The 26,833-nt window shown below is 40.1% G+C and overlaps 1 protein-coding gene and 1 long non-coding RNA gene across 2 annotated transcripts in view; one reads left to right on the forward strand and one right to left on the reverse strand.

The window, feature by feature from the left end:
* The window catches only part of LOC149803193 (transcription factor A, mitochondrial-like), a 60,236-nt gene extending 46,988 nt beyond the window's left edge, over positions 1 to 13,248 (reverse strand). The window contains exons 1-2 of the mRNA XM_089952813.1: positions 13,145 to 13,248; positions 4,445 to 4,575 (exon numbers count right to left, since the gene is read on the reverse strand). Coding sequence (XP_089808939.1) covers positions 4,445 to 4,575; positions 13,145 to 13,221 — 208 coding nt within the window. The 5' untranslated portion in view covers positions 13,222 to 13,248. The remainder of the gene's footprint in view (positions 1 to 4,444; positions 4,576 to 13,144) is intronic.
* LOC149803185 (uncharacterized) overlaps positions 1 to 26,833 on the forward strand; it is a 495,629-nt gene that overhangs the window by 402,770 nt on the left and 66,026 nt on the right. The window lies entirely within an intron of this gene.

Raw genomic sequence — 26,833 nt, forward strand, 5'->3', positions numbered from 1 at the left:
GGTGGAGACCAAGAGGCTGCTATTTAGACTAACTGGAAGGATTCAAAAACATGTCAACTTTGTTGGTGTAAGTAAACCAAAGAAACTTCCCTAACAAATTATGAATAGGGACATGAAATTCAGCATCAGTGAGATCGAGGCTAATTGCATACAAGTCCCTACGAATGGGAAGTCTGATTCACCTCAGTCTCCATACTGAACTTTAGCATAAGAATGAATTCATCAGTCTTAATTTACAGCTGACATCTTTGATAAAGTGTGAATAAAACTTAGGAACTTGTTGCTGTCTTACACTGTCCATTTGTCAGTCAGTGACTGTATCTACTGCTGAAGCATATGTCCTTCTGCCAATCTGATGGTACATCCATTCGAAATGAGAGAAGAAAGGGGGTGGGGTGGATAAACAAACTCCAAAGCCCCTATCAAATGACTTGGGTCATTCATCCAATTTGTGAGAATATGCTGACCCAATGTAATTGGAACACCAGGAGTCTGAAGCCTACCAGTAAGCTGTCTATGGGTGGTAGGGGGTGAAGTCAGCATCGAGATACAGGAGGATTGGGGGTAGAAAATTAATTTTTTTACCTCCCCTGTAAAACTGCCTCATAGAGTGATTTGGCTATTGTCTGCTGGCACAAGGCTGAAACTTGAACAACCCTTGGAGCATAAAAATGCAATTTGCCTGGATTGCCGGTCATCCCTCCACTGTGGCTGCTGTTGCTGTTGAAGGGTTTAACGCCATTTTTCAGCAAAAGATAGGCTATCCATGGCAGCCAGTATAAACGGTGGAGGAAGAAATGGGGAAAACCCCAGAAAGAACTACCAAACCATGAGAAGCTAGGGGTCATCCATTTAGTATCTATGCAAAAATCTGGCAAAAGCTTGATTCCTTTCCCCCTCCCTGTACACATTCATACATTTTTTACACCACCCCCCAACTGTGTATGTACGCTTGACACACACACAACCCCAAATTCTATAAAATGGCATAGACTTAATCCATGCAGAAATGATCAAGGATTAATAATATTACCATGTTTAATAAAACAAAAAGTCCACCAACATTGAATGTCTGGCTGCATCAAAGAAATAAGCTGCATAACTTTAACAAGTTTGTCTAATATCCGCTAAAATTCAAATGGCGACTGAACCCAGTCGAACATGTTATGTATTAGACAAATTATTATCGAGGTTTTGCCCCCCCCCCCCCCCGTTTCCTATGCGTACTTACATTATCAGAAGACTTCCCCCATACCATATGTAAGCGTATGCATTTGGGTTAACCCTCCTCCATGCGTATGTACTAAATGGACAGCCCCATACTGGCAAGCTTTTTCACATACCCATAATGGCCAAACCCAAGACTCAAACCCTTGCAGACAAAGGTGAAATGGCAATGATCTGTGACAGTGAGCGCTTTAGACCATTCAGACACTTGCCTCCACCCCTCCGATGTGGCATGGAAGGAGGGATTCTAAACAAAGTCATGTGTAGGATAGCCAGATGAAGGGGCAGTTCCTTAGCTACATGCCTTCAAACTTCTTCAATTTTGCCTCCAAACAGGAATGTGGAGTCAAATGGATTCCTTCTTAAAGGTAGGGTGTGATTCAGTTGTAGTGATTCAGCATATAAACATTCACCATGGCAGATCAAAATCAGGGTTGGCAGCGACAGTCAATGCGTTATCCATTGTATGGTGAGTAGCTCTGTTAGTGACCCAAACAATTTGGGACATGGACTCCCATGCATGATGGTTTGCTGATTTTTCCACCAGTCAGAAAATCTCTCATGAGGCCAGATCCTGCATCAAAGACAAGGCAACAACATTTCAAACCAACTTCAATGTAGTAAGAAATACATTCTTAATCACCTTATAAAATAATGGGGCAGACTGCTGTCACATTCATATCCAGCATCAAGAGTTCATTATGGTAGATGATGGAATGTGTCCTGTGTCAGCATAACAAGAATGTACAAGGTACCTGCCTCTCTCCGAAAAGAAGCCTTTAACATTCCACAGGTCATGTAAGTTTGGATAGCCGATTGTTAATCTCCTTGAGTTTTGCTGACTGAGGAAAAGGAGACTCTTCCTATTGTTGATGTCGACCAACACTTGACTTTATAGTCATGCATGGTGGTAAGGGGTGATGGGCATTATAAAGCCAACAAAATATTTTTCTTTGACAGCAGCCTTAAAACTAAACTCTCTCTCCAAGGTCAGATCCAAGAAAAGCTGCTGCTCAGAAGTATCTTCACACTTACTGTGTGAATAATCTTTGCCCTTGTCTTCTTCAATTCTGACATAAATGATGCTCGGAGACCATCATCCCTAAATAAATTACTGCTAATACCCTGTGGGTACACAGTGAAAACAGGAATAGCCAGTTCTGCCAGGCAATTTTGTTGCACCTGGGCGAACAGGCTGGTTAGTCAGGAGAATGGTCAATGCAATTGTGTGACATTTAGAAGCTGCAGTTCACAGCTTTCATACCAGCATTGCCTGAAATATGGATGGAGATATGGATTTTCCTCTAACAACCCTCTTCCCAATCTATATGTGTAACTGTCAGCTTGGCTACACAGATGGATCTTTCACTAAGATTCCAAGCCTTATAAATATACAAAGCCATAGGTCTGGCTAAACATTTAGATCTATTATTAACTCCCCATTATAAAGTCCAGATTTAGAGAGCCTGGACAGTGCCAGACAGCGACTTGGTAATACATACTGGACTCAAAAAATACCTAATGCGCCCAATCTTATAGGCCCAAACGCCAAGCTTGGATCTGCTGGGGAGACTTACACTCGTTGGGTTGTCAAATAATGGGGGAACAATCCCCCAATGTATCCAAATTATCTACATGAGTGAAATATGACAAGAGAGGTTAAATTTGGTCTGAATTCAGGAACTATGCTGCCTGTACCATTCAATGCATATGTTGCTGAAAGGCTGTCATATCCAATTGTGACTGCAACATATCTGCATTCTTCGTCCCCAAATCTGCTTAAGTCATGGTTCTGTATTCAGATGTATACTTAGTACATCTGTACTGTTCTTGCTTGCCTTATGCCTCATCTCTTTGCCTTTTGCTGAATTTTGCAGAATGGCAGACAATGTGTTGTCAGACCACAAACTGCACATGGTGCAAGGCAAAGAGGAATTACATATTGTACACACCAGGAAGAACTAATGCATGTCTTCCCTTGCCTTGTATTTCATGCTTTAGTACATTCTGAAGACATGTTTCAGAAAACAATAAAATAATAGATAAAATATGTCAGCGTGTTAATACTTCATTAAATAATTGGCAAAATAGAGAGCACATGAAATCAAGACAGCATACAAAACACCTGAAAGTCATCATGCATCAACAATGGCATGTGGTACTATATGGTCTAAAAAGACAAAGTTCAAGAAAGTGATACATTACACAAAAATATCTGCAAAATAAAAATAATATTGTATACTACAAGTTTATGAATCAATATTAGTCCAATTAAATCGAAACTTTCACAAACAAGGACTTGGATAATGTGAGGTTTGTTCTGTACAGTGTTGTAGATGGATGCAAAGGTTATAAACTGACAATACCTAGCAGTGGCATGGGAAGATGATGGTCATGATTTGCTGCCCTTTGTTTAAATGATACAGACAGAAAACAAATTTTTATCTTTTAGAAAAGCTGGATTCTGGAGGTAGCAGGCTTATATTCCTAATGTTAATTAGATCAGGGAAAATATTAAAAAAGGAGAAATTCAAAGACTTTTCACAGACAAAACCAGCTTTTATGAAACTTTGTGAAAGTTTTCAAGGCCACCCCTAAAATTCAAGGATTCTTTAAAGCCGTATGGAGCATGATGGTCATACATGAATAAATCAGACCAATTATAAATTCTGGTCAGATGTGCCCTCAAAATAACAACAGACTTCTCCATTTTACACTTAATGCTATTGTCTCTCACAATAAACTTCAGTTTATATTGACCACTCCAGTGGCCTAAGTGGTTAGAGCATCCACCTCAGATGCTGCAGGTCACAGGTCTGAATCCCAATTGAGTCATACCAAAGACTTATAAAAATGATAATAGCAGCTGCCTCACTAGGCACTCAGCATTAAGAAGTTAGTGTTAGGACTGGTTGGCCTGGTGTCAGGATAATGTGACTGAGTGGAACATGATGCTACATGTATGCAGCATGATGACCCAGTGCTGGACATCACTATGAACAGACACTGCATACATCACAGTGATGTGACAAAAACTGTTAAAGCTACATTACAATTCTAAATCACACACACACACACACACACACATCAATTTTTATTTTATGATTTAATACTGTTAAATGTAAAAATGTAAAACGAATAAAGAAGAAAAAATAACACATCCAAAGCATAATCTACATATAATCTTTTGGAAGAATTTTTTTTGCTAAATGCAAACCTGGATTTTCAGCAACAATTTGCTCTCTTTTATCTTGTAAAAACAGCAAGAACTTTCCAGGTGATCTCTTTGGTGGTGTAGGAAGCTCACTTTTACTCGTGGCAAGCTGTCGTACAAAATCCACATATGGTCTGAATGCAGATTGAAATATGCTATTAACAGACTGTTAAACAGGATGATGTTATCATTAATACGGTTGAACACAAATTATATGAATTGTTCACTTTATAAACTTGCATCATGTCCCCAAAATTCTAAATTCCTATTAAGATATTATCCAGATGACAGACTTTCTGGCCAAAAAAAATCTAAGATAAGTTCAAATAATTGGTACACTCCTGCATTATTTATAAATCAAACATTTATATCATGTCTGTACACACTTCAAAGGTATTAGTAAAATTAATGATTTCTACTTTTCAAAAATGCTGACCTTGAAATAAACAAACATGAAATTAAATAAAAAAATAAAAACTGTGCCAAGAAATAACAAATCTGCATATAAACTTAAAATGCAAATTAAAACACAAAACTCACTTAAGTGTTAAAATCAAGCCAAAATGACATAGTTCTGATACTCTATAATTGCTTCATTTGATATGCATCTGCATCCTCAACTGTAGGTGCTATACGGTCTATAATAGCTAAAAATAACAAGAGTACTGTGAATCACAGATTAAACACACACGCAATACATATTTAGTAGTCCTTAATATAAATAATTGGGGTAGAAAGATTCATCGATATTTTTGCCATGCTGAAAAATATATTGATACAAGAGGTATGAATCAGCTACTGCAATACTTACCCTATACAGTTGCTTTAATATTCAGCAGTCATAATATTAGTCATTTACCTTTTTATTCTGTAAATCACATGTGTCAAACTCAAGGCCCACAGGCCACATCAGGCCCGGCGTACAATTATATCCGGCCTGAGAGAGAATTTTAGGCAAAAATGTTTTTTAATGGCCCTGCGATATAAAGTGCAAATCAAATTCCCTAATTAGCAGCCTTGCCAAACATCCAGCTCTGACAAATTGGCATAAGAGCGAAAATGGGTATGCCAATGATTTTTTATTATTAAAACTTTTTTTCTGTTTTAATTTATATTAATGTTTAAAAAAGGTTTAATTTTCCACTTATTGAATGTTTATCCTGTTCGGCCCGCAACCTTACGTGTGATTTGAGTTTTGGCCCGCTGAGCGATTGAGTTTGAACCACTGCTGTAAATTAAGAATTCATCTGAGACAGATGTTGCAGGCATATGCACTCATTTTTGTCAGTAAAAAAGAAAACCAAAACTGAACTGCCAACACCAGCTCACCTTATACAAAATAACACAAAGTGACACAGTTCATATTGTCCCCCACCATCTTGTCGATTCCAGTTAAATTATCTCATCCTAGCTGCATGTCCATCATAAAGGAGACATTCCAATTAAATGTCCTCATCCTAGCTGCATGTCCATCATAAAGGAGACATTCCAATTAAATGTTCTCATCCTAGCTGCATGTCCATCATAAAGGAGACATTCCAATTAAATGTTCTCATCCTAGCTGCATGTCCATCATAAAGGAGACATTCCAATTAAATGTTCTCATCCTAGCTGCATGTTCAGCATAAAGGAGACATTCCAATTAAATTATCTCATCCTAGTTGTATGTCCATCATAAAGGAGACATTCCAAATAGATTTTCTCATCCTAGCTGCATGTCCATCATAAAGGAGACATTCCAAATAGATTTTCTCATCCTAGCTGCATATCCATCATAAAGGAGACATTCCAATTAAATGTTTGCATCGTAGCTGCATGTCCAACATAAAGGAGACATTCCAATTAAATTATCTCATCCTAGCTGCATGACCATCATAAAGGAGACATTCCAATTAAATGTTCTCATCCTAGCTGCATGTCCATCATAAAGGAGACATTCTAATTAAATGTCCTCATCCTAGCTGCATGTCCATCATAAAGGAGACATTCCAATTAAATGTTCTCATCCTAGCTGCATGTCCATCATAAAGGAGACATTCCAATTAAATGTCCTCATCCTAGCTGCATGTCCATCATAAAGGAGACATTCCAATTAAATGTTCTCATCCTAGCTGCATGTTCAGCATAAAGGAGACATTCCAATTAAATTATCTCATCCTAGTTGTATGTCCATCATAAAGGAGACATTCCAAACAGATTTTCTCATCCTAGCTGCATGTCCATCATAAAGGAGACATTCCAAATAGATTTTCTCATCCTAGCTGCATATCCATCATAAAGGAGACATTCCAATTAAATGTTTGCATCCTAGCTGCATGTCCAACATAAAGGAGACATTCCAATTAAATTATCTCATCCTAGCTGCATGACCATCATAAAGGAAACATTCCGAATGTGTTATCCATGTATAATGAAGTAGTGAACTCATCATTTAATAACCATTTTTAAGTGAAGTTAAGCTGATGATTCTCATCTTGTTTACTTGGGTCTAAGTTTGACGGCTATACCTCCTTTGTCTCGCAGTGAATAATGTTAAATTGAATTCTGATTGCTGTATATTGGTTGTTCCAGTCAAGGTAAACAATAACCACTTATCAGAACTGAATGTAGCTTATTCACTGCATTACACAGAGAAAGTATTGGCAAAGCAACAGAGCAACATGGTGAAAAAGTGGTTATTAAACAATCCCTAAAGTACAGTGTATAAATACTGCATGGGGAGCAAATCTGGAATAGCTTTCTTATGGTGGGATATTTTATCCATGACTGAATTTGTTGACAGGATAAATAAAATTAGCACAGAATCAGCAAAGTGGCAATTTCAAACTGCACAAGTTTATCACCTTGCATACATTTTAACTTTTGTCACATAACTTGAGTGGGAGTTGTTTTCCTTCTTCACTAACAAAAACAAGTGCCTGTGGACACAGCAGTTGTTTTGTATCTGCAGGAAGAACAGTGCAAAATATTTCACAGGTATTCATCCCTACTCACAAACTTGGACAGGTTTAAGATGAACTTCTTGTTGAACATAATACTGTAATGTCTTCCAAGTGAAGACATGAAATTGGTAATAGGAGGTTTTTAAAACATTCATGCAGTAGAAAACAAAGGTCATGGTGATCAAGACGAGTTATGCATTTTATCAACTAGACCAGCCTGAAAGGACTTCAAAAGCTGAATTAAAATCACTGACAATAGGTAGTCTGTTTGAAAGTATATTTGTTTCTTGTCATGGATGACAATGGCAGATAAATAGCTAGGTCTATGCATATCTGTAATCTGCATACAGGAAATACAACTAATATATCAACAGATAAATGTGCACAACATACCACCGACAGGCCTTCTAAAGATGAAAAAAGACCATTAAGTTGACAATACACTGTATTATATGCTGTGTAACATATCTCACAATGTGTATTGATAATACACTGTATTATAAGCAATGTTTCTAAGCCATGTTACTGTCAATGTGTATTAAAAAAAGACCATTAAGTTGACAATACACTGTATTATATGCTGTGTAACATATCTCTCAATATGTATTGATAATACACTGTATTATAAGCCATTTTTATAAACTATGTATCTGTCAATGTATATTGATAATACATGTACAAAGTATTATAAGCCATGTTTCTGACAATGTGTATTGATAATACACTGTATTATAAGCAATGTTTCTAAGCCATGTTACTCTCAATGTGTATTGATAACACATTGTATTATAAACAATGTTTCTAAGCCATGTATGTCAATGTGTAATGATAAAACATTGCATTGTAAGCCATGTTTCTAAGCCATGTATATGTCAATGTGTATTGATAATACACTGTATTATAAGCAATGTTTCTAAGCCATGTATCTGTCAATATGCACTGACAATACACTGTATTATAAGCAATGTTTCTGTCAATATTTATTGATAACACATTGTATTATAAACAATGTTTCTAAGCCATGTATGTAAATGTGTAATGATAAAACATTGTATTAAAAGCCATGTTTCTATGCCATGTATCTGTCAATATGTATTGATAATACAATGTATTATGAACCATGTATCTATGAATGTGTATTGATAATAAACTGTAGAACTGTACAAATGAAAGCGAACTGAATAACAGGACTTGAATAAGTTTATTAATCTCAATTAATTCAATATTTTATTATCATCACATGACGTAGTGTTAGTGAGAATGTGTGTTTGTGTGTGAGTGTGTGTGTGTGTGTATTATTAGTGTTAAATGTCAATAAATCTAATATGATTCGTGTATTTTTTGTTGTTTGTCTTTTGAGTGATTACTGCCTGCCCTAAACATTAACCCTCCCCTATCGTAAGTACTTGACTAAGTGTAGGGGAGTTCAAGACAGTATCATGAATTGTATCGATATGCAGCAAAAATTGTATCATCTCACCCTATGTAGATGTGAAATTTCTGTGCTGAAACCAATTTTATTTTTAAAAGTAACTATGACCTTTGAACTCGTGACCCCTAAAATCAATAGCCTTCTTACCTAATGCCGTATCAACCATGTTGATCTGGTCTGTTATATAAAAACAATTAAATTGTGACTGACCTTTTAGGATGGAAATCCGTATCCCCCCCCCATGTACAAACTATCCTGAAAGTTTGGTAACAGCAGATATTTCCTGATTGTATATTATTATAAACTGTTTACCTTCTCTCAGTCACCTTGACCTTTTTTAATCTGCTCCTGATGTCCCGGGGTATATTATTACCCCATGAGCAATTCAATATAGAAATTTCATAACTGTAGATGGTGGAGAACTTGAGTTATTGTGTGGAAACGGTTTTCCTTCTTCCAGTGGGTGACCTTGACACTAGTGAACTCAAAATCAATCAAGTTCTTTCTTAAACTGGATGCAAGTCATCCACATAAACCACAGATGGAGGATAACCGATATCATTGCATCGAAAATTAGAAACAAAGCGATGGACAGCGATGGTGGGCATATTAAAAAATACCCAAGCATAAATATTTGGTTGTATTGGCATGTGTTGATATGCTCAAGATAATTTAGATCCATCCAAATACTAATTTTCATGTTAAAAATTGATTTAATGTATTCAGGATGTAATTAATGAAATGCTAAAAACTTATCTCACTCATAAAAAGTATGTTACAATGACCTAGAGTTTGGGTAAGGTGAAGTTACATTCATTGAAATGCAATCACATACTAACTTTCATAAATGCATACACAACAGGGTCCATGATATTTGGAGTATAACTGAGTGTAAAGAAAAAACAAATAAACACATGAATGAATAGTAGTGAATACATAAAGCTCCATCATGGGTGAATGATTTTAGCAGCTGAAGAATTTTTTTTATTTTTTTTTATTTTGGTCACTTTAAAGATTCTTAGACTTGATCAGACTATTGTACCACTCCATCTCAATGCACAGAGGTTGATGTTATTGTTGTGGGGTTTAACGCCATTTTTCAGCACAAGATAGGCTATACATGGCAGTATTAATGGTGGAAACCCCAGAAAGAACCATCGACCTAAGAGAAGCTACTGGCAAGCTTTCTCACATACCCACACTGGTAGAATCCGTGACTCAAACCCACGCAGACAGAGGTGAGATGGCAGTGATCCGTAAATGAGAGCGCTTCAGACCACTCGGGGACCCTTAATGCACAGAGGTAATGTCCCCACTGTCATTTCCTGTGGAATCTCAATGCAGAGGTAATGTCCCCACAGTCATTTCCTGTGGAATCTCAATGCAGAGGTAATGTCCCCCCAGTCATTTCCTGTGGAATCTCAATGCAGAGGTAATGTCCCCATTGTCAATGCTTTCAATTCTTATTTTCATTTCCTAAATGCACAGTACAGTTGTAGTTGTTGTTGTTGTTGTGGGTTGAACACCAATTTTCAGCACACGATAGGCTATGCATGGCGGCCAGTATCAATGGTGGAGGAAGAACCCGGGAAAACCTCAGGAAGAAACACCGACCCACGAGAAGCTACTGGCAAGCTTTCTCACATACCCATTTGCCTCAACTATTTATCTGCAAACCACTTCTCATGACAACAGCATTCTATATAGGCTTTCTAATGTTGCAGTCCAGGAATCCTTTCCTGGAAAAAGTTCCACAATCCCAACCCTAAAACTTGGGAGTCCCAATAACGATATTTTTTTTCCATTCAATAATTCAGAACATTATGTATATAATGCTGTGTTGCCATAATATGTCATCAGATTGCCAATGCTAATTCATTGTGAAATACTGAATATTTTAATAAACAAATGAAAACCATGATTGTGATTGTTTGTAATGTTACAACAATAACAGTTCTCAATGCCATACCTTTACAACTATAACAAATCTCAATACCATACCTTTGTGATATTACAACTATAACAAATCTCAAGCCCTTACCTTTGTGATATTACAACTATAACAAATCTCAAGCCCTTACCTTTGTGATATTACAACTATAACAAATCTCAATACCATACCTTTGTGATATTACAACTATAACAAATCTCAAGCCCTTACCTTTGTGATATTACAACTATAACAAATCTCAATACCATACCTTTGTGATATTACAACTATAACAAATCTCAAGCCCTTACCTTTGTGATATTACAACTATAACAAATCTCAAGCCCTTACCTTTGTGATATTACAACTATAACAAATCTCAATACCATACCTTTGTGATATTACAACTATAACAAATCTCAAGCCCTTACCTTTGTGATATTACAACTATAACAAATCTCAATACCATACCTTTGTGATATTACAACTATAACAAATCTCAAGCCCTTACCTTTGTGATATTACAACTATAACAAATCTCAAGCCCTTACCTTTGTGATATTACAACTATAGCAAATCTCAAGCCCTTACCTTTGTGATATTACAACTATAACAAATCTCAAGCCCTTACCTTTGTGATATTACAACTATAACAAATCTCAAGCCCTTACCTTTGTGATATTACAACTATAACAAATCTCAAGCCCTTACCTTTGTGATATTACAACTATAACAAATCTCAAGCCCTTACCTTTGTGATATTACAACTATAACAAATCTCAAGCCCTTACCTTTGTGATATTACAACTATAACAAATCTCAAGCCCTTACCTTTGTGATATTACAACTATAACAAATCTCAAGCCCTTACCTTTGTGATATTACAACTATAACAAATCTCAAGCCCTTACCTTTGTGATATTACAACTATAACAAATCTCAAGCCCTTACCTTTGTGATATTACAACTATAACAAATCTCAAGCCCTTACCTTTGTGATATTACAACTATAACAAATCTCAAGCCCTTACCTTTGTGATGTTACAACTATAACAGTTCTCAATACCATACCTTTGTGATATAAGAACTATAACAAATCTCAATACCATACCTTTGTGATATTAGAACTGTAACAAATCTCAATACCATACCTTTGTGATATTAGAACTATAACAAATCTCAATACCATACCTTTGTGATATTAGAACTATAACAAATCTCAATACCATACCTTTGTGATATTAGAACTATAACAAATCTCAATGCCATACCTTTGTGATGTTACAACTATAACAAATCTCAATGCCATACCTTTGAAATATTAGAACTGTAACAAATCTCAATACCATACCTTTGTGATATTAGAACTATAACAAATCTCAGTACCATACCTTTGTGATATTAGAACTATAACAAATCTCAATACCATACCTTTGTGATATTAGAACTATAACAAATCTCAATACCATATCTTTGTGATGTTACAACTATAACAAATCTCAATGCCTTACCTTTGTGATGTTAAATTATAACAAATCTCAAGGCTTTACCTTGCTATTCTTTAATTTACTAATTAAGTAATCAGATTACTTTCTTTTCTTCCTCAAAACAAAATAGGTCCCAATATCTTGATACTATTTTTCTAAATATGGTATACAATAAAATGCAAATGTTCCAAACATCACTTAAGGATTTAGAAAATGAATTACAAATGTGCTACATAACGTTTATCAAAAAGGTTTCAAATCATACATATCTTTGGAACAAAATGATGAGGAACCAACTACCATACCCCAAAGTGCAACTAATCTTAAACCGAAAAGTATTTAGTAAAGTTGATGGTGAGTTAGGGTCCAACAGCTAGAATTCAATGTGTTTATTCAAGTGATCAGCATTGATAGTCTTTGCAAATTTGGGTTATATGCTTTCATTTTTTAGCTCTGCCAAATGGTTCGACATCGTGTCTCTCTCAAAATGTTATCGTGGTTGGAAAGACCTTAACTTGCCGTATGAGTGAATTTCTTTTTGTTACATATCTGTTGTTGCTGTTGTTTGATTTCATAAAAACTCCGGCAGGCACAGCCGAAAACTGGTTTCTTCGTTTAAAAAGCAGTCCTTGCGTGTGGACATCATGACCGAAATAAACACTGTTTGACTGACATGATCAAGCGTACAAATCACATGCGTGAGAAAAATGTAAAGTATGCTAGTAAATTGTTTATATTTAAATCGTTTCATTAAATATGTCATAAATATGGAAAATCCTATGTTTATCGAAATTAGGTGACCGCTAAGCTCCAGTCAAAAAAGGTTACACATGTACTTGAGCATTCCATCCGTATTTAACAATTGACTTATATAACAATATGAACTTAAAATATTATGTTTTTACTCTTTACCGTGCGCATCGTAGCATGAATGGTTTAAAAATTAACTGTTTTATATATATTGACGTTGTAATCGAAAACTGAAACATTTCTTGGCGCCAAACTCAGACTGGTTGGATGCAAATACGGACTGGTTTCATTTCAACCTGGTGCATATGATCTGATAATTAACTAAAATTATTTTATGAATGAAAATATGTTTCAGCATAATATGCAAATTTAAATTAAAAAAAACATGATAATGTAAAAAATATATTTAAAAAAAAACATAATTTCTCACAGGGTAATAAATAACTAATTTTCTTATTCTTAACCAACTCTCGTTTTTTGGCTTTTTCGGCACATCTACCTTCCCCAGGAACTTATTCCCCCTACCCCGACCACAATTTTGTACCCAGCAATTAGTACTAATATTAGTACCCCTGCTCCTGTCTCAATGAGGCTACGATATCGTAGCTACCCTGCAATACGACGTAAAAATAAATTTCTGAGGAAGGCATCTAGAATAAATGTCTAATAAAGACGATTCAAAGATAAACAAGTATTACAGTATATAACAAACAACAGAGGCATTTGAAATTCTATCACTGCATTAAGAAAGTACAGTAATAACAGAGAAATGAAATTAACCAATTAAATATTAGGCAAGGATGGCAAAGTATTTTCTTGGTGGGTATGTGTGCAATATTAATATTCTTCGTAGAAAACCAACATTGCCTTCAGAAATGGTATCACCCTGATTTTCTGACATTCGATTCACAATTACTTGTTCGGGATTGCTTTGGAACTTCTGTCCTTACAGTCATGCTACGGTGTGACGATTACGGTTCGTTCTCTTAGGCAAGGTATTACTTTTAAAAATATTTTAATGGCATCGAAATAATTACGAATATTGATATTGCACCCCACCCACCCCGAACAACTTGCTAAGCTTGCCAATTATATTTTTCTGTTGAGGATGTTATCTTTCCTTTTTGTATCCAATATTCCAACTTTTATTACTGTATGGAAAGAATTTCAAAGCTGCCCTTGGGTTGTGAATAACTGAAACAAAGTCAGACACGTTGGTATGTTCGTCATGTTCGCTTCAAGCGATGTGCAATTTCAGTTGCGTTAGTAGTATAAGGGGTGAGATTAGCGACAATGGGAATTAGCATTAAAAACACCCCCTGGGTAAGATTAGCGACAATGGAAATTTAACATTAACCACCCTGGGTAAGATTAGCGACAATGGAAATTTAACATGGGCAAAAAACCCTGGGTAAGATTAGCGACAATGGAATTTAACATTGGAGAAAGGAAAAAAAAGGAAATATTGAGATTAGCGACAAAGGCATTCGAACAATGGAAAAAAAAATATCGATTCTAGGGACAAAGGCAATTGAACATGGGGAATAGAGTTTGGGTCTGTCTAGGGACAAGGGGAATTGAACATGGGAATAGAGTTTGGGTTTGTCTAGGGACAAAGGGGAATTGAACATGTTAGAAAAAAAAAAACTACTTTAGGGACAAGGGGAATTGAACATGGGATTTTTTTTTTTTAAATTTTTATAAAGGGGTAGGCAATCGAAAGGCTATCTCTTTTCGAGAAATGTGGGTGGCCCTGAAAAGGGCCTTTGGATTTATGTTAATATTAATATTAACATAGACGGCATCTGTCACATCTTCTTCTTCTTAAACTCCTTCTAACTGCAGGTCCATACACAAGTACCCTCTTGAGGCATCCTTGTCTTTCTATGTAAACTCTTCTCATCCATAGACTAGTATCTGTCCTATCAACAACAGTCCACTTGGACCGGACATACATGAGCATGTCCGTCCTAAACATCATTGAAGACACAAGGCTGGATGATTCAACTGTGGTCCACATCGTGAGGCGACGAGAACAGGTGAATCAATGCAGTGAACTGCGCTTATTTATAGGTAGAGGAAGGATTGAAACGGATTGAGTTCATTCACTAATCCAAACACGCGTTACAAAATTCAGGCAGTCCGCATCCAATCCGAAGAGAGCAGTCTGTGACGTCATGTGGTCTATATAGATTCGCTAGCGCCTGTGTGCTGTCAATCTATGCGACAGTGATTCAACATGACGGAAACTCAGAAAACGATCCATTGGGGTGCACCAGCAGTGGAGACCGCCCAAGGGAACCCGGACTTACTTTCAGAAGAGGTACATTGGGATTTTGTGGATTTTCTTACCTCGCAAGAATTTGTTCCGGAACCTTCGTCTCATTCTTCATTACCGCAAGTGGAGAATTTTAGACAGAGACAGAAAGAAGAATTGGAGAAATTTATGCAACGACAAAAGGAAACGGAACAAGCTTTTCTCCTACAGCAACAGCAACAAGAAGAGGTAAGAAAAAAACAACAACAAGAAGAAGTAGCAGCAAAGAAACAAGAGGGTGAAAATCAAACGGCTACGGTACTGTTGGACATTTTAGCGGAGTTAAGAAGTCTGAAACAAATGTATCAGACTTCTTTATCACGACCGAAGAGAATACGACCTTCCCGAGCTAAACACGCCAACCCTGTGACTAAGCCTATCGTACCACCCTTAGTGATTTCAACCCAATCATCATCATCAGAAGTAGGCCTCGGCCGTGGCAAAGGCTTAATACAGTTAAAGTTGATTGCTTACACTCACCCCTACACCAAAAAAGGCCCTTTTCAGGGCCACCCACTTCTCTCGAAAAGAGATAGCCTTTCAATTTGCCAATAACTCAAAAATCAACAACAAAAAAAAACATTTTACCCTTATAGTACATGTCTGTGTATGAGTGCGTGAGTGTAGCTTCTTATTTTAAAATCAAAACTCAAAGACACTTACCTTATATAATTAATGTATTCTTTTCTCCATAGTTACAATCCAATTCACAATTCACAACAGAACACTTTATAAATTACATTCACTTCTTCTGTTTCTTTTTTTACTCTCTCTTTTTTTTCATTTTCTTCACCGTCACAGTCTTTTACTCCTCTTCCTCCTCACTTTCTTCCCTTCTTCTTTTCTTCACCTGGCTGCTTTCTTCCTCTCAAGAATCTCTCTCTTCTTCTGAAGAATCCCTCTTTTCTTCTGACTCCTCTTGTTTCTTTTTTGGGCAATCTGGAGACCAATGTCCTTTTTCTTGACAATAATAACAGGTATCTTGACTTTTGTCTTTTCTAGCCCCTGTTTTTGTTCTTTTTTGACGGTCTGGACACTCTGAAGACCAATGCCCTTTCTTCTGACAGATATAGCAAGTATCTTGACTTTTATCTCGAAAGGAAGGAGAGTAGTCCGTCGGCTGGTCTGAAGAGAATTTTCTAATGACCCCTCGCAAAGCTCTGATGAAACGTTCCATCTGGGTAGTCTCTTCCATCGTTGTGCTCGGTTTGAGAGTGAAATGAATAGTGAAAGGACAAGACACACACCCTTTTTATATACGCTGGTTTGCCATGACTATAAATTAGTCTATGGTGTTTAAACTTGAGTCATTTGACGTATTGCACTCAAGATGAAACGATCCTATTCATTCGAGAAGAAAGAAGAAGAAGAAAATAAGAGGCAGAAACGTGATCTATCGCCTCGTACCAGAGCTGAAGTCTTGGCACAAATTCATGCCAGTGATTTTGAAGAGGACATGAGTGAACCAGAATCCGAACCCTCTAAACAAAGTTCACCACTCTTAGTCAACCCTGAAAAGTACTATTACATTCGAGAGACGGAAAAGCGCTCCTCTAGAAAATTTAGAACCACGGCTTACACCTACACAGTGAAGTTTAAAGATTTCAAGTCCGACGTACCATTGGAGAAAGAAGAAGGGTTTATCACCGAGATGTGGGATTCTTTGCTCACCTCACTCAAGCGACAATGTCAACCCAAAGAAGACGATCGCTTGACACTATCCATAGATCACGACAGCTTGAAATCCCCTGTTTGGATCGAGTTTAGCAGACCCGCAGAACTAACCCCTTCCAAAGTCATGGACAAGATTCAACACGTACAACAATCTAATGACCAGTTTGACATCACCGATGGTAAAGCCACACTGAAAATGGCCCACGTCTCTCCTCCTCAAGGGACCGGACAACGCAATAAGGTGTTATTGGTGAACGACCTTCGCAACACCAAAAAGAGTCTCGTCCAAATTCACAATTCTCAAGACCAGATGTGTTTAGCCCGAGCCATCGTGGTGGGACGAACCTATGCCAACAAGAACGACACGGTAGAATGGAAAAGAGCCTGGAAAACTATTCAACGATCCGACCGAGCCAAACAACGAAACGAAGCAGAACTCCTGTTACAACAAGCCGGACTGTCCAAAGACACACCCTGTGGCATTCCTGAGATGCAGAAATTGCAAGATGTCCTAGCTCCACTCTACACCTTGAAAGTGCACCCTCAAGAAATGCGCGCACCTCTGTTGTTTCGAGGGAAAGACTTTAAGGACGGAAAATACATTCATGTCTATTATCACGATGACCATTTCGATACCATTACCACTATCACTGGATTCCTGGGATACAGTTATTACTGTGAGAAATGTGACTATGGTTATAACAATCGAGAGCAACACAAACATTGCGGATGGAAATGCCCAGGATGTTTGGCCTCTCCACCCTGTCTGAGCGAAGGACAAGAAAGAGTACAATGTCCTGCTTGTCTGCGCACGTTTGTCAGCCCTGCCTGTTACCAACAACATCTGAAGACGCAAGGTTCACAGCAGAAATGTGCTTGTCAACTGCTGAGATTGTGCCCTACGTGTCGAAAAGGCCTACGTACCAATAATACCAAGGCACACGTATGTTCAGGAAAGAAAAAATGTCACATTTGTCACCACATCGTGGACTTGGAACACCAATGCTACGTGCAAAAATACCAACCCCCACCAGAGAAAGAGGACGGTCACAAGAAGAAAGGCAATTGCATCTTTTTCGATTTCGAATGCATGCAAGAGACTGGCATTCACATTCCTAATTTCTGCGTGGCTCATCGAGCGTGCGAGAAGTGCATTCAAGAACCTATCTTCAGTCATTGCCCTCACTGCAGCAAGATTCCCGGAGGGCGTGAAAAAATCTTTCGAGGACCGAACACGTTAGCCGATTTTGCCCAATGGGTCTTAGATCCCATCGACAAGACGTGGAGCCAAGAGGACATCGAACGTTACGGAGATTGTCATCGTCATGCCACGGTGATGGCTCACAATTTCTCCGGATACGATGGACAGATTCTTTTGAGGTACTATACGGAACATGGCACCGAACGTCCTAAAGTCACTTTGAACGGAGCCAAAATCATTTTCATGCAAGTGGGACAAGTGCAGTTTAAAGATTCGATGAGTTACTTGGCCATGCCTTTGAGTCGAATGCCTAAAACGTTTGGAATGACAGAAATGGCTAAAGGTTATTTTCCTCACTTTTTCAATACGGAAGCCAATCAACACGCCGTTCTACCCCATTTGCCTGAGGCTCACTATTACGACACCGCCAACATGCGTACCGAACAACGATAAGCTTTCTACGCTTGGTACCAGACTCACGCCTCCGACCCTTTCGACTTTCAGGAAGAAATGCTAAAGTATTGTCGTTCTGACGTGGACATTTTACGGCGTTGCTGTGGAAAATTTCGAGAACTGTTCATGGAACACGGAGGGGTCGATCCTTTGAAAGAAGCTTGCACCATTGCCAAAGCGTGTTCCTTAGTGTATCGACAACGATTCATGCCTGAAAACACCGTGGCTGTCATCAGTCCTCAAACGACCACTATGTCAAACGTCAATACTCGGTCAAAGCCCTACGTTGGTTACATTACTTGTGCGACAAGGAAGACAAATGGATTCAGCATGCCCGCAACGGAGGAGGCGAAAAGACCATCGGAACGTATTCGGTAGATGGCTGGGACTTAGAAAACCCCAAGATCGTGTACGAGTTTAACGGTTCCTTATTTCACGGATGTCCCGTCTGTTACCCTGATCGTAGCACTAAAAATCAGTTTTTACAACGGACCATGGAAGACTTGTACGAGGACACTTTCAGCGACGCCTAAAGTTAGAACAGCAAGGATGCCAAGTGGTGGAAATGTGGGAACACGAGTACGATCACCGTATGAAAACCGATCCCGAGTTTAAACGTGCCGTGGAAAGTTACAAGCTGATGGACCCCCTAAACCCGAGGGATAGTTTGTACGGAGGAAGGACCAATGCCACCTGTTTGCTGTACCAAGCCGACGAAGAGAAAGGAGAAGAAATCAAATACTTGGACGTGTGTTCGCTGTATCCTTACGTGTGCAAATATTGTCCCTTTCCTGCAGGGCACCCGCAATTGTTCACGGAACACATCGACCTGAAAAACATTCGACAATACGAAGGCTTGATCAAGTGTAAAGTTTTGCCTCCCACGAACCTATACCATCCCGTCTTACCTCACCATTGTCAAGGCAAACTGATGTTTCCATTGTGCTGTACTTGTGCCGAAACGTGCAACCAAGACCAACCTTGTCAGCACACCCAGGAAGAACGTGCCTTGACGGGAACCTGGATCAGCGTAGAATTGTTCAAAGCTCTGGACATGGGATACCAACTGTTAGAAGTGTACGAAATTTGTCACTTTCCCAAGACACAACAATACCACAAGGGTGACCCCAGTCAGAAAGGCATTTTCGCCGACTACGTGGATGCCTTTTTGAAACTGAAGCAAGAAGCCAGCGGCTATCCTTCCTGGTGTCACACTTCCGAAGACGAAAAGACATTCAAAGAGAAATACTATGAACAAGAAGGCATCTATTTAGACCATATCGAGAAAAACGAAGGCAGGCGGTCGTTTGCCAAAGTGATGTTAAATTGCTTGTGGGGTAAAATGGCACAACGACCGTGTTTACCCAAGACGGAATATTTGACAGAACCTTCCCGCTACTTTCAGATGATTCACGACAAAACCAAATACATGAAACACGTGGACGTCGTTCGCGAGGATTTGATCTTGGTCAATTACGAAGAAGATCTGGACTTTGTACAAGACGACCCCTTTGGAAATGTCATCATTGCGGCTTACGTGACAGCTCTTGCTCGCTTAAAATTGTACGAAGCTTTAGAACTGTTAGGGGAACGTGTCCTGTACTTTGACACGGACAGTTGCATTTACATCCATCACCCGAGTCAACAGCACCCTGACATCGAAGGAGACCGTTTAGGAGCCTGGACAGACGAACATCCCGACGACAAGATTCTAAGTTTCGTCAGTGGTGGTCCCAAAAATTACGGCTACGAATACAGGGACTAACAAGGAGAATTGCACACGACGTGTAAAGTGAAAGGATTGACTCTGAATTATCGTACCAGTCGTGTGGTGAACTTTGGGGTATTGAGAGAAGCCTTGCAATCGGGAGAGGATGCAAACTTTAAAGTGACCACCTATCAACCGAACAAAATTGTACGTTTACCCACTCACCACATCGTCAGTCGACCCTTGGAAAAAGTCTATCAAATCGTGTACCAGAAGCGAGTGCGACTTCGCAATCATTTCACCTTACCGTATGGACACGTCGGTATTGGTCTGTATATAAAAAGAAACCCTAGGCAAGATCGATAGTTCATTGTGACTACCAAGACCGAGCGAACAAGATGAATACTTTCAGAGAAACACAAAACAAGTTTACACAGGCACAATTCAAGTGTGGGGCTTCTGAAGTGGAATGCGATTGTGAGCCTTGCGACTTTTCAACCTGTGTTAGTGACGGTGCCAGAAGAACCCGTCACCCAGGACGGGACTGTCGTGGACAGGCCTGAAAGACCCTTTCGGGAGGACACTTGTGTGACCTTACCCCCTACTATAGAACTGGTTAGAACATTACCCAAAACATGTTGTACAGACATTTGTGTTTATTCCACGTTAATGGTTATCATGTGCCTTTTATCCTTATACTTAAGCCTTTGGCTTTTATGTATTTTTGTCTTTCGTATTCATGTTTGAAACATTCAATAAACGTGTTCTGAAAAAAAGTATATAAACTCTTGTCTTGTTTGTTTTCGTGTCACAAGTGACATTTCTCACACTATGGCTACCTCTGCTGTCTCTGCTCCCTCTTCCTCTACTGTCAAAGTCATCGACGAACACTTAGATCGTGCCAGTTGGGAGGCTTTGTATCTTCGCCATCCCTTTAACATGCTCATTGCTGGACCTAGCGGTTCAGGCAAAACCGAATTCGTCAAACGTTTGATCGAACATAAACATCATTTGATCGATCGGCCACCTCAACGGATCGTGTGGTGTTACAAAGAGTGGCAATCGGCGTACAGCCTCTTGCGAGAAAGTCAAGGCGATTCCATCGTGTTTGTGGAAGGCATTCCTAAAGAAGACGACGGCATCGTCTCTGACTCCCGTCTAACCCATTTGGTCATTTTTGACGACATGTTAGGAGAAGACGAAGAAGAAATTAAACTGTGGTTCACGCGCAAAGGGCATCACCGTAATGCCAGTGTCGTTTACATCACCCAAAATTTGTTTCAACAAAGTAAAGCCCATCGCACCATCAGTCTCAATGCGCATTACGTGGTCTTGTTTAAAAGCCCTCGAGATAAATCGTAAGTGCAAGTCTTAGCCAAACAGTTAGGAACGCCTTGGCTGACTCAGGCGTACGACGATGCCACTCAAACTCCACACGCCTATTTACTCGTCGATTTGAAACCTACGACCCCCGAGGATTTGCGATTTCGTACCCACTTGTTTCACCACTGGTGCCAAGACGGAGGGCCTGTCCTGTACACGTCTCCGTCCTCGACTCCATTTCACTCCACAAAAAAAATCTATAAAAACCTCAGACCCTTTTCGTCTGTCTCACACAGCGTCAACATGACGTCCCTTCAGTCGCATCTTCCCGTCAAATTGATTCGTGCCTTGTATGGCATCAGTCGAGAAAAAAATCCACAAATACGAGCTCGTGTCTTAGAAGCTAGTCTCAAAGAAGTCTTACGATGGTTCACGGTGACGGCACGTCAATTACTCCAAGGAATCATTCAGAATCCTCATCAAACCAAACGCTTTTTCGATCGAAACAAAGTCGCTTTGGTCCAACTGGCCGATCCCCGCATCGACACTCAAACCAAAAAACAAATCATTTTGAAACCTGGAGGGAGCGGTACTCTAGGAGGGGTCATCATTCGCTCTCTCTTAAGATGGGATCCTAATGCCTCCAAACTTCTCCCCAAGAAAAAAGTCCAACGAAGCCCCAAGAAGAAGAAAAAGACCAGGTCCCCAAGAAGAACTTCTCCAGTGGCGGGACCCTCCTCTGACCAGACACCACCCCAGAAAAAGGAAAGAAGCCCCCAGAAAAAGAAACAGAGAAAAAGTCCCCAGAAAAAGAAAAGTCCACAAAAGAAAACTAGTCGCAAGAGAGGCACTTCGGCCAGGACGCAACTTTACACTCGCAAACCACGACCTGCCACGGCGGTGACCGCATCTCCGGCAGCTTCACGTTCATCCACTTCTCCGTTGATGACACCAAGAACTGAAGAGTACTTGGAGACGTTGATCACACCAAGAACTTCTCCGTTGATGACCCCAAAAATTACTTCCCCAGTGGTAGGACCCTCCAATTTAGTGGCAGTGGCTGCTGCTCACAAAGTACCTTCTCCCAAAATCAAAGTCCAAGAAAGATCGGGCATGTTACAAAGTTTACTGGATTTGTCCAAGCAAGAACTGGCTCGATTTAGTCCGTTACGTACCCCTGCACGACTTGTCATGCCTGTCCTCAAATTGACACGACGTAAAGACAATCAGTGGCGACGCGTTCCAGTATAAAAAAGGTGTGTGACCAAGTAGGGTATCAGTGTTTTTTGGTGCTCCTGAAGACTCAAAGATGTCACCCTCCAGAAAACCCCAAGGAAAGAAAAGAAAAGGACTACCACCACGTTTAATCAAACATGTGGACATGTTATCTGTCCCGTCCAAAGCTTCTCCACCTCTACGAAAAAAACTCATTCAATCGGCCTCCAAAGAGGTCATCGATACCGTGTGCGAATGTTGTTTGAACGTCTTGAAAGGCACGATCCCTTTGTCCAAACACCAGAAACAATGCTTAAGCAAACATCGTCACGTTCTTCGCCAAATGGTTCGAAAGAAAATTCCGATTCGTCAAAAAAAGAAGATGTTGGTCCAACGTGGAGGCATTTTACCTCTCTTGTTAGGCCCCATACTGAAAGGAGTCTTGGGAACCATGTTGGGAGGACTGGTGGGAGCAAGATAAAAAGGCCCTCGGAAGTCCCAAGATTTCAGAATCGACCCCTGACAACCCCATGGAAGGACGAAAACTAGCTTTAGTGCCTTACAAACGATGGATGGAATACCATCGGTGGCAAGAACAACGCACCCCGCATTTACCTCCCAATCCCCATTTAAGCGAGATGTCCCAGTTACAACACGAATTGCAGTCCTTGATGGATCGCCAAGATTTGTCCGAAACAGAAAAATCGCAAAAGTACGGTCAACTCTTGCAACGACTGCAACTCTTTCACCAGAAAGCTTTAGACGAAACAGCTTTACCCACTCTAAAAGATTTTAAGACCTTGATGAAAAGTCCAACACCAGTACCAGTACCAGTACCACCAGTACCGGTGAACAAGACAGAAAAAGGAGAAGAAGAAGAGGAAGGGTTTCAAACTCCACCAGAAAAAGTACGCAAGTTAACAACACCACCTACCTCCAGAATTGGATGGATTAAAAAGATGATGGCCACCCCTTCTTCATCACAAGAGAAAAAGAAAGTGAAGACAGAAGTGAAGACAGAAGTGAAACAAGAACCGATATCCCCGGCTCAGACATCCTCCTCTTCAACACCTATTGCCGGTCGCACACGCAAAGCATTGCAATCCAAGAAAATACCCCAAGAGAAAAAGAGTAGCATCCTCCAAGAGTGGGTGTCTTATTAACACACCAACCAACACAAAAAATGGAAAAAGTCTTAGCCAGCATTTACTACGATCCCTCCCATCCTGCAGGTTACGCAGGAGTTCAAAAATTGTATCGTGCTGCCAAAACGCGACTGAAAAGTCTCCGTTTACCTCAAGTGCAAGGATGGTTACAAGAACAAGCTACCTACACTTTACACAAACCCATTCGACGCAAGTTTGCCAGAAGTCGCACCCGAGTGGAAGGCATCGATCATCAATGGCAAGACGATTTAGCCGATGTCTCTCATTTGGCCAGCTACAATCGCGGCTACAAATATTTGTTTTGTGTCATCGACGTCTTTTCCAAATTTGCCTGGGTCGTGCCCTTGACTTCCAAATCAAGCAGCGAGTTAGTGCGAGCCCTGCAACGAGTGTTGAAACAAAGTGGCCGTCACCCTCTTCGATGGCAAACGGACAAAGGCACCGAATTTCTGAACCAAGCTTTCCAAAAAGAATTAAAAGAAACGTGACATTCATTTTTTTACCACCGAGAATCCCGAAACCAAAGCCAGCATCGTGGAACGTTTTCAACGCACTTTGAAAGAACGCATGTGGAAATATTTTACGCATCACCACACTCTGAAGTACATCGACATCTTACCGCACCTGGTGCAAGTGTACAACCAATCTTACCATCGAAGCATCGGACGTGCCCCGCAAGACGTGACTCCCGACAACGAAGTGTTGGTGTTTGAGCGCCTCTTTGGTACGTCCCCGACGAGGGCTGTCCCCAAGAAAAGTGGAGAGTTGGCCGTAGGAGATTGGGTGCGCATTGGCAAAACCAAACGCACTTTCGACAAAGGTTACTTACCTAACTGGACGACCGAATTGTTTCGCATCACTGGACGAGTGCATGGCCGTCATCCTGCCGTCTATAAATTGGAAGACATGAACGGAGAAGTGCTCAAAGGAACGTTTTATTTGCCCGAGTTACAACGTGTCACCAAAAAAGAAGACGACGTGTACGACATCGAAAGCATTCTCGAACGCAGAACCCGTAAAGTGGGCAAACGACGTGTCAAAGAAGTCAAAGTACGTTGGAAAGGATATCCACCCAGTTTTAATTCTTGGATCGACGCTTCGCAAGTCATCGACTATAAAAAGAAGTGACCATCATGCCCTTTCACACAGACGCAGCTACGTCGACCACTCCTCCTTCACCTAGTTCTTCTGTGCAAGATTTACAAAAACAACCCTTGTGTGTGTGGTGTGGAGAACGTGTGCCTAAAACGCAAATCGTCTTTTTCTGCCAAATCTTCGTGGTGTATTGTGTCATCGGGGCAGCCATCGCCAATTTGAGTTTGCAACAAGGAGACAAACAATTGTGGACCATTTTATTGAGCAGTTGCATCGGTTACCTGCTTCCCAATCCCTCCCTGAAATTCTCCTCGAACGGGAACCACGGGAACCTTGTGTCCAGTGCCAGTGCCAGTCACCACTCCAACAACAATCACAACCAGAACCTCATTTTGGGCGGAGACACGCCTCTGACGTCCAGTAACCCCTCGGACAGCCACAGAACTCTGGAATTATGAGTCACCAAAACCAATTTTACTTGACCTTACCCAGTGACAGTTCCATGGAGGTGTTCCCCAACAACACGTTGTGCTGTTACACGGCCAAATTACCTCAAGCCATCCCCTTAGATCACGAAGCCCATTGGGAAGTGGCTTTGGTAGAAATGATTCACCCTACACAAATCCAAAACATCACCGAAAAGCAAAACACTTTTGAGGTCGAAATCCTGAACCAACAATTACAAGAAGTCATGAATGACATCGGGTTTTCAGGGGACACAAGACCATCCAACAATTCACCCTTCAATATCTACACCTTGAAAATTCCGGCAGGGTTTTATTTTAGTGGTCAACATTTGGTGGACACCATTACTTCCAGGTTCGAGTTAGCCTTTGGCAAAGCCCTGAACAGAGTCAAAAAAGTGTCACCCTGGAGTACCATAAAGTGGCTCGTCGCTTACTGATGAAATTTCAGGATACCCAAACGTTGTCCATCAGTTTTAATCGTGACTTGTTTGATATTTTAGGTGGAGACACAAAAATGGCTCCAAATTTTAAACCGAAGATCAACAGCAATACGGAATTTTACAAGTTTTTTCGATTCCGTGTAGAACTGAACCAAGGACTGAATTTGATGTTCGTGTACTCCGATGTGGTGGAGTATAACGTGGTTGGACACACCTCTGTGCCGTTACTGCGTGTCATTCCTTTCAAAGTGGATAGTACCACAACCAGTGACCAGGAAGGTGGAAACACTTACCACGTCCACCGGGAATTTGTACATCCTCATTATTTGCCTGTCAGCAAGTCGTATTTGGACACGGTCAACATTGCTATAAAAGGAGATTTGGGACAAAATATTCCATTCACCAAAGGAAAAGTCACGGTGAAACTCCATTTTCGAAAACGGTTCTCTCACGACTCGTAAGTCATGTATCCAGTGTATCGATGGGTTGCTCGACAGCGAGGACACGGTTTAGGAGATATGTTAAAATCGGCCTTTCGTTCGGTGGCCCCAGTGTTGAAACCGATGGTGACACGCGGATTGCACGCCTTGAAAGATGCCGCACTGACGCAAGGCAAAGAATTTCTCCAAAATGTCATCATCGGCAAACAAAACCCTAAAGAAGCCTTCATGAGGGCAGGCAAAAATGTCTTGCTGCAAACAGGCAAAGACCTTTTGGGCCGACGCGAAACACCTATAAATGCCCTGCACGCTACCGAGTCAGGCATTCAGCAAGGACAAGGCAGAAAGAGAC

The sequence above is a fragment of the Sinohyriopsis cumingii genome, chromosome 3 (assembly GCF_028554795.1).
Source record: "Sinohyriopsis cumingii isolate HCF-2022 chromosome 3, ASM2855479v2, whole genome shotgun sequence".
NCBI classification, from domain to species: domain Eukaryota; kingdom Metazoa; phylum Mollusca; class Bivalvia; order Unionida; family Unionidae; genus Sinohyriopsis; species Sinohyriopsis cumingii.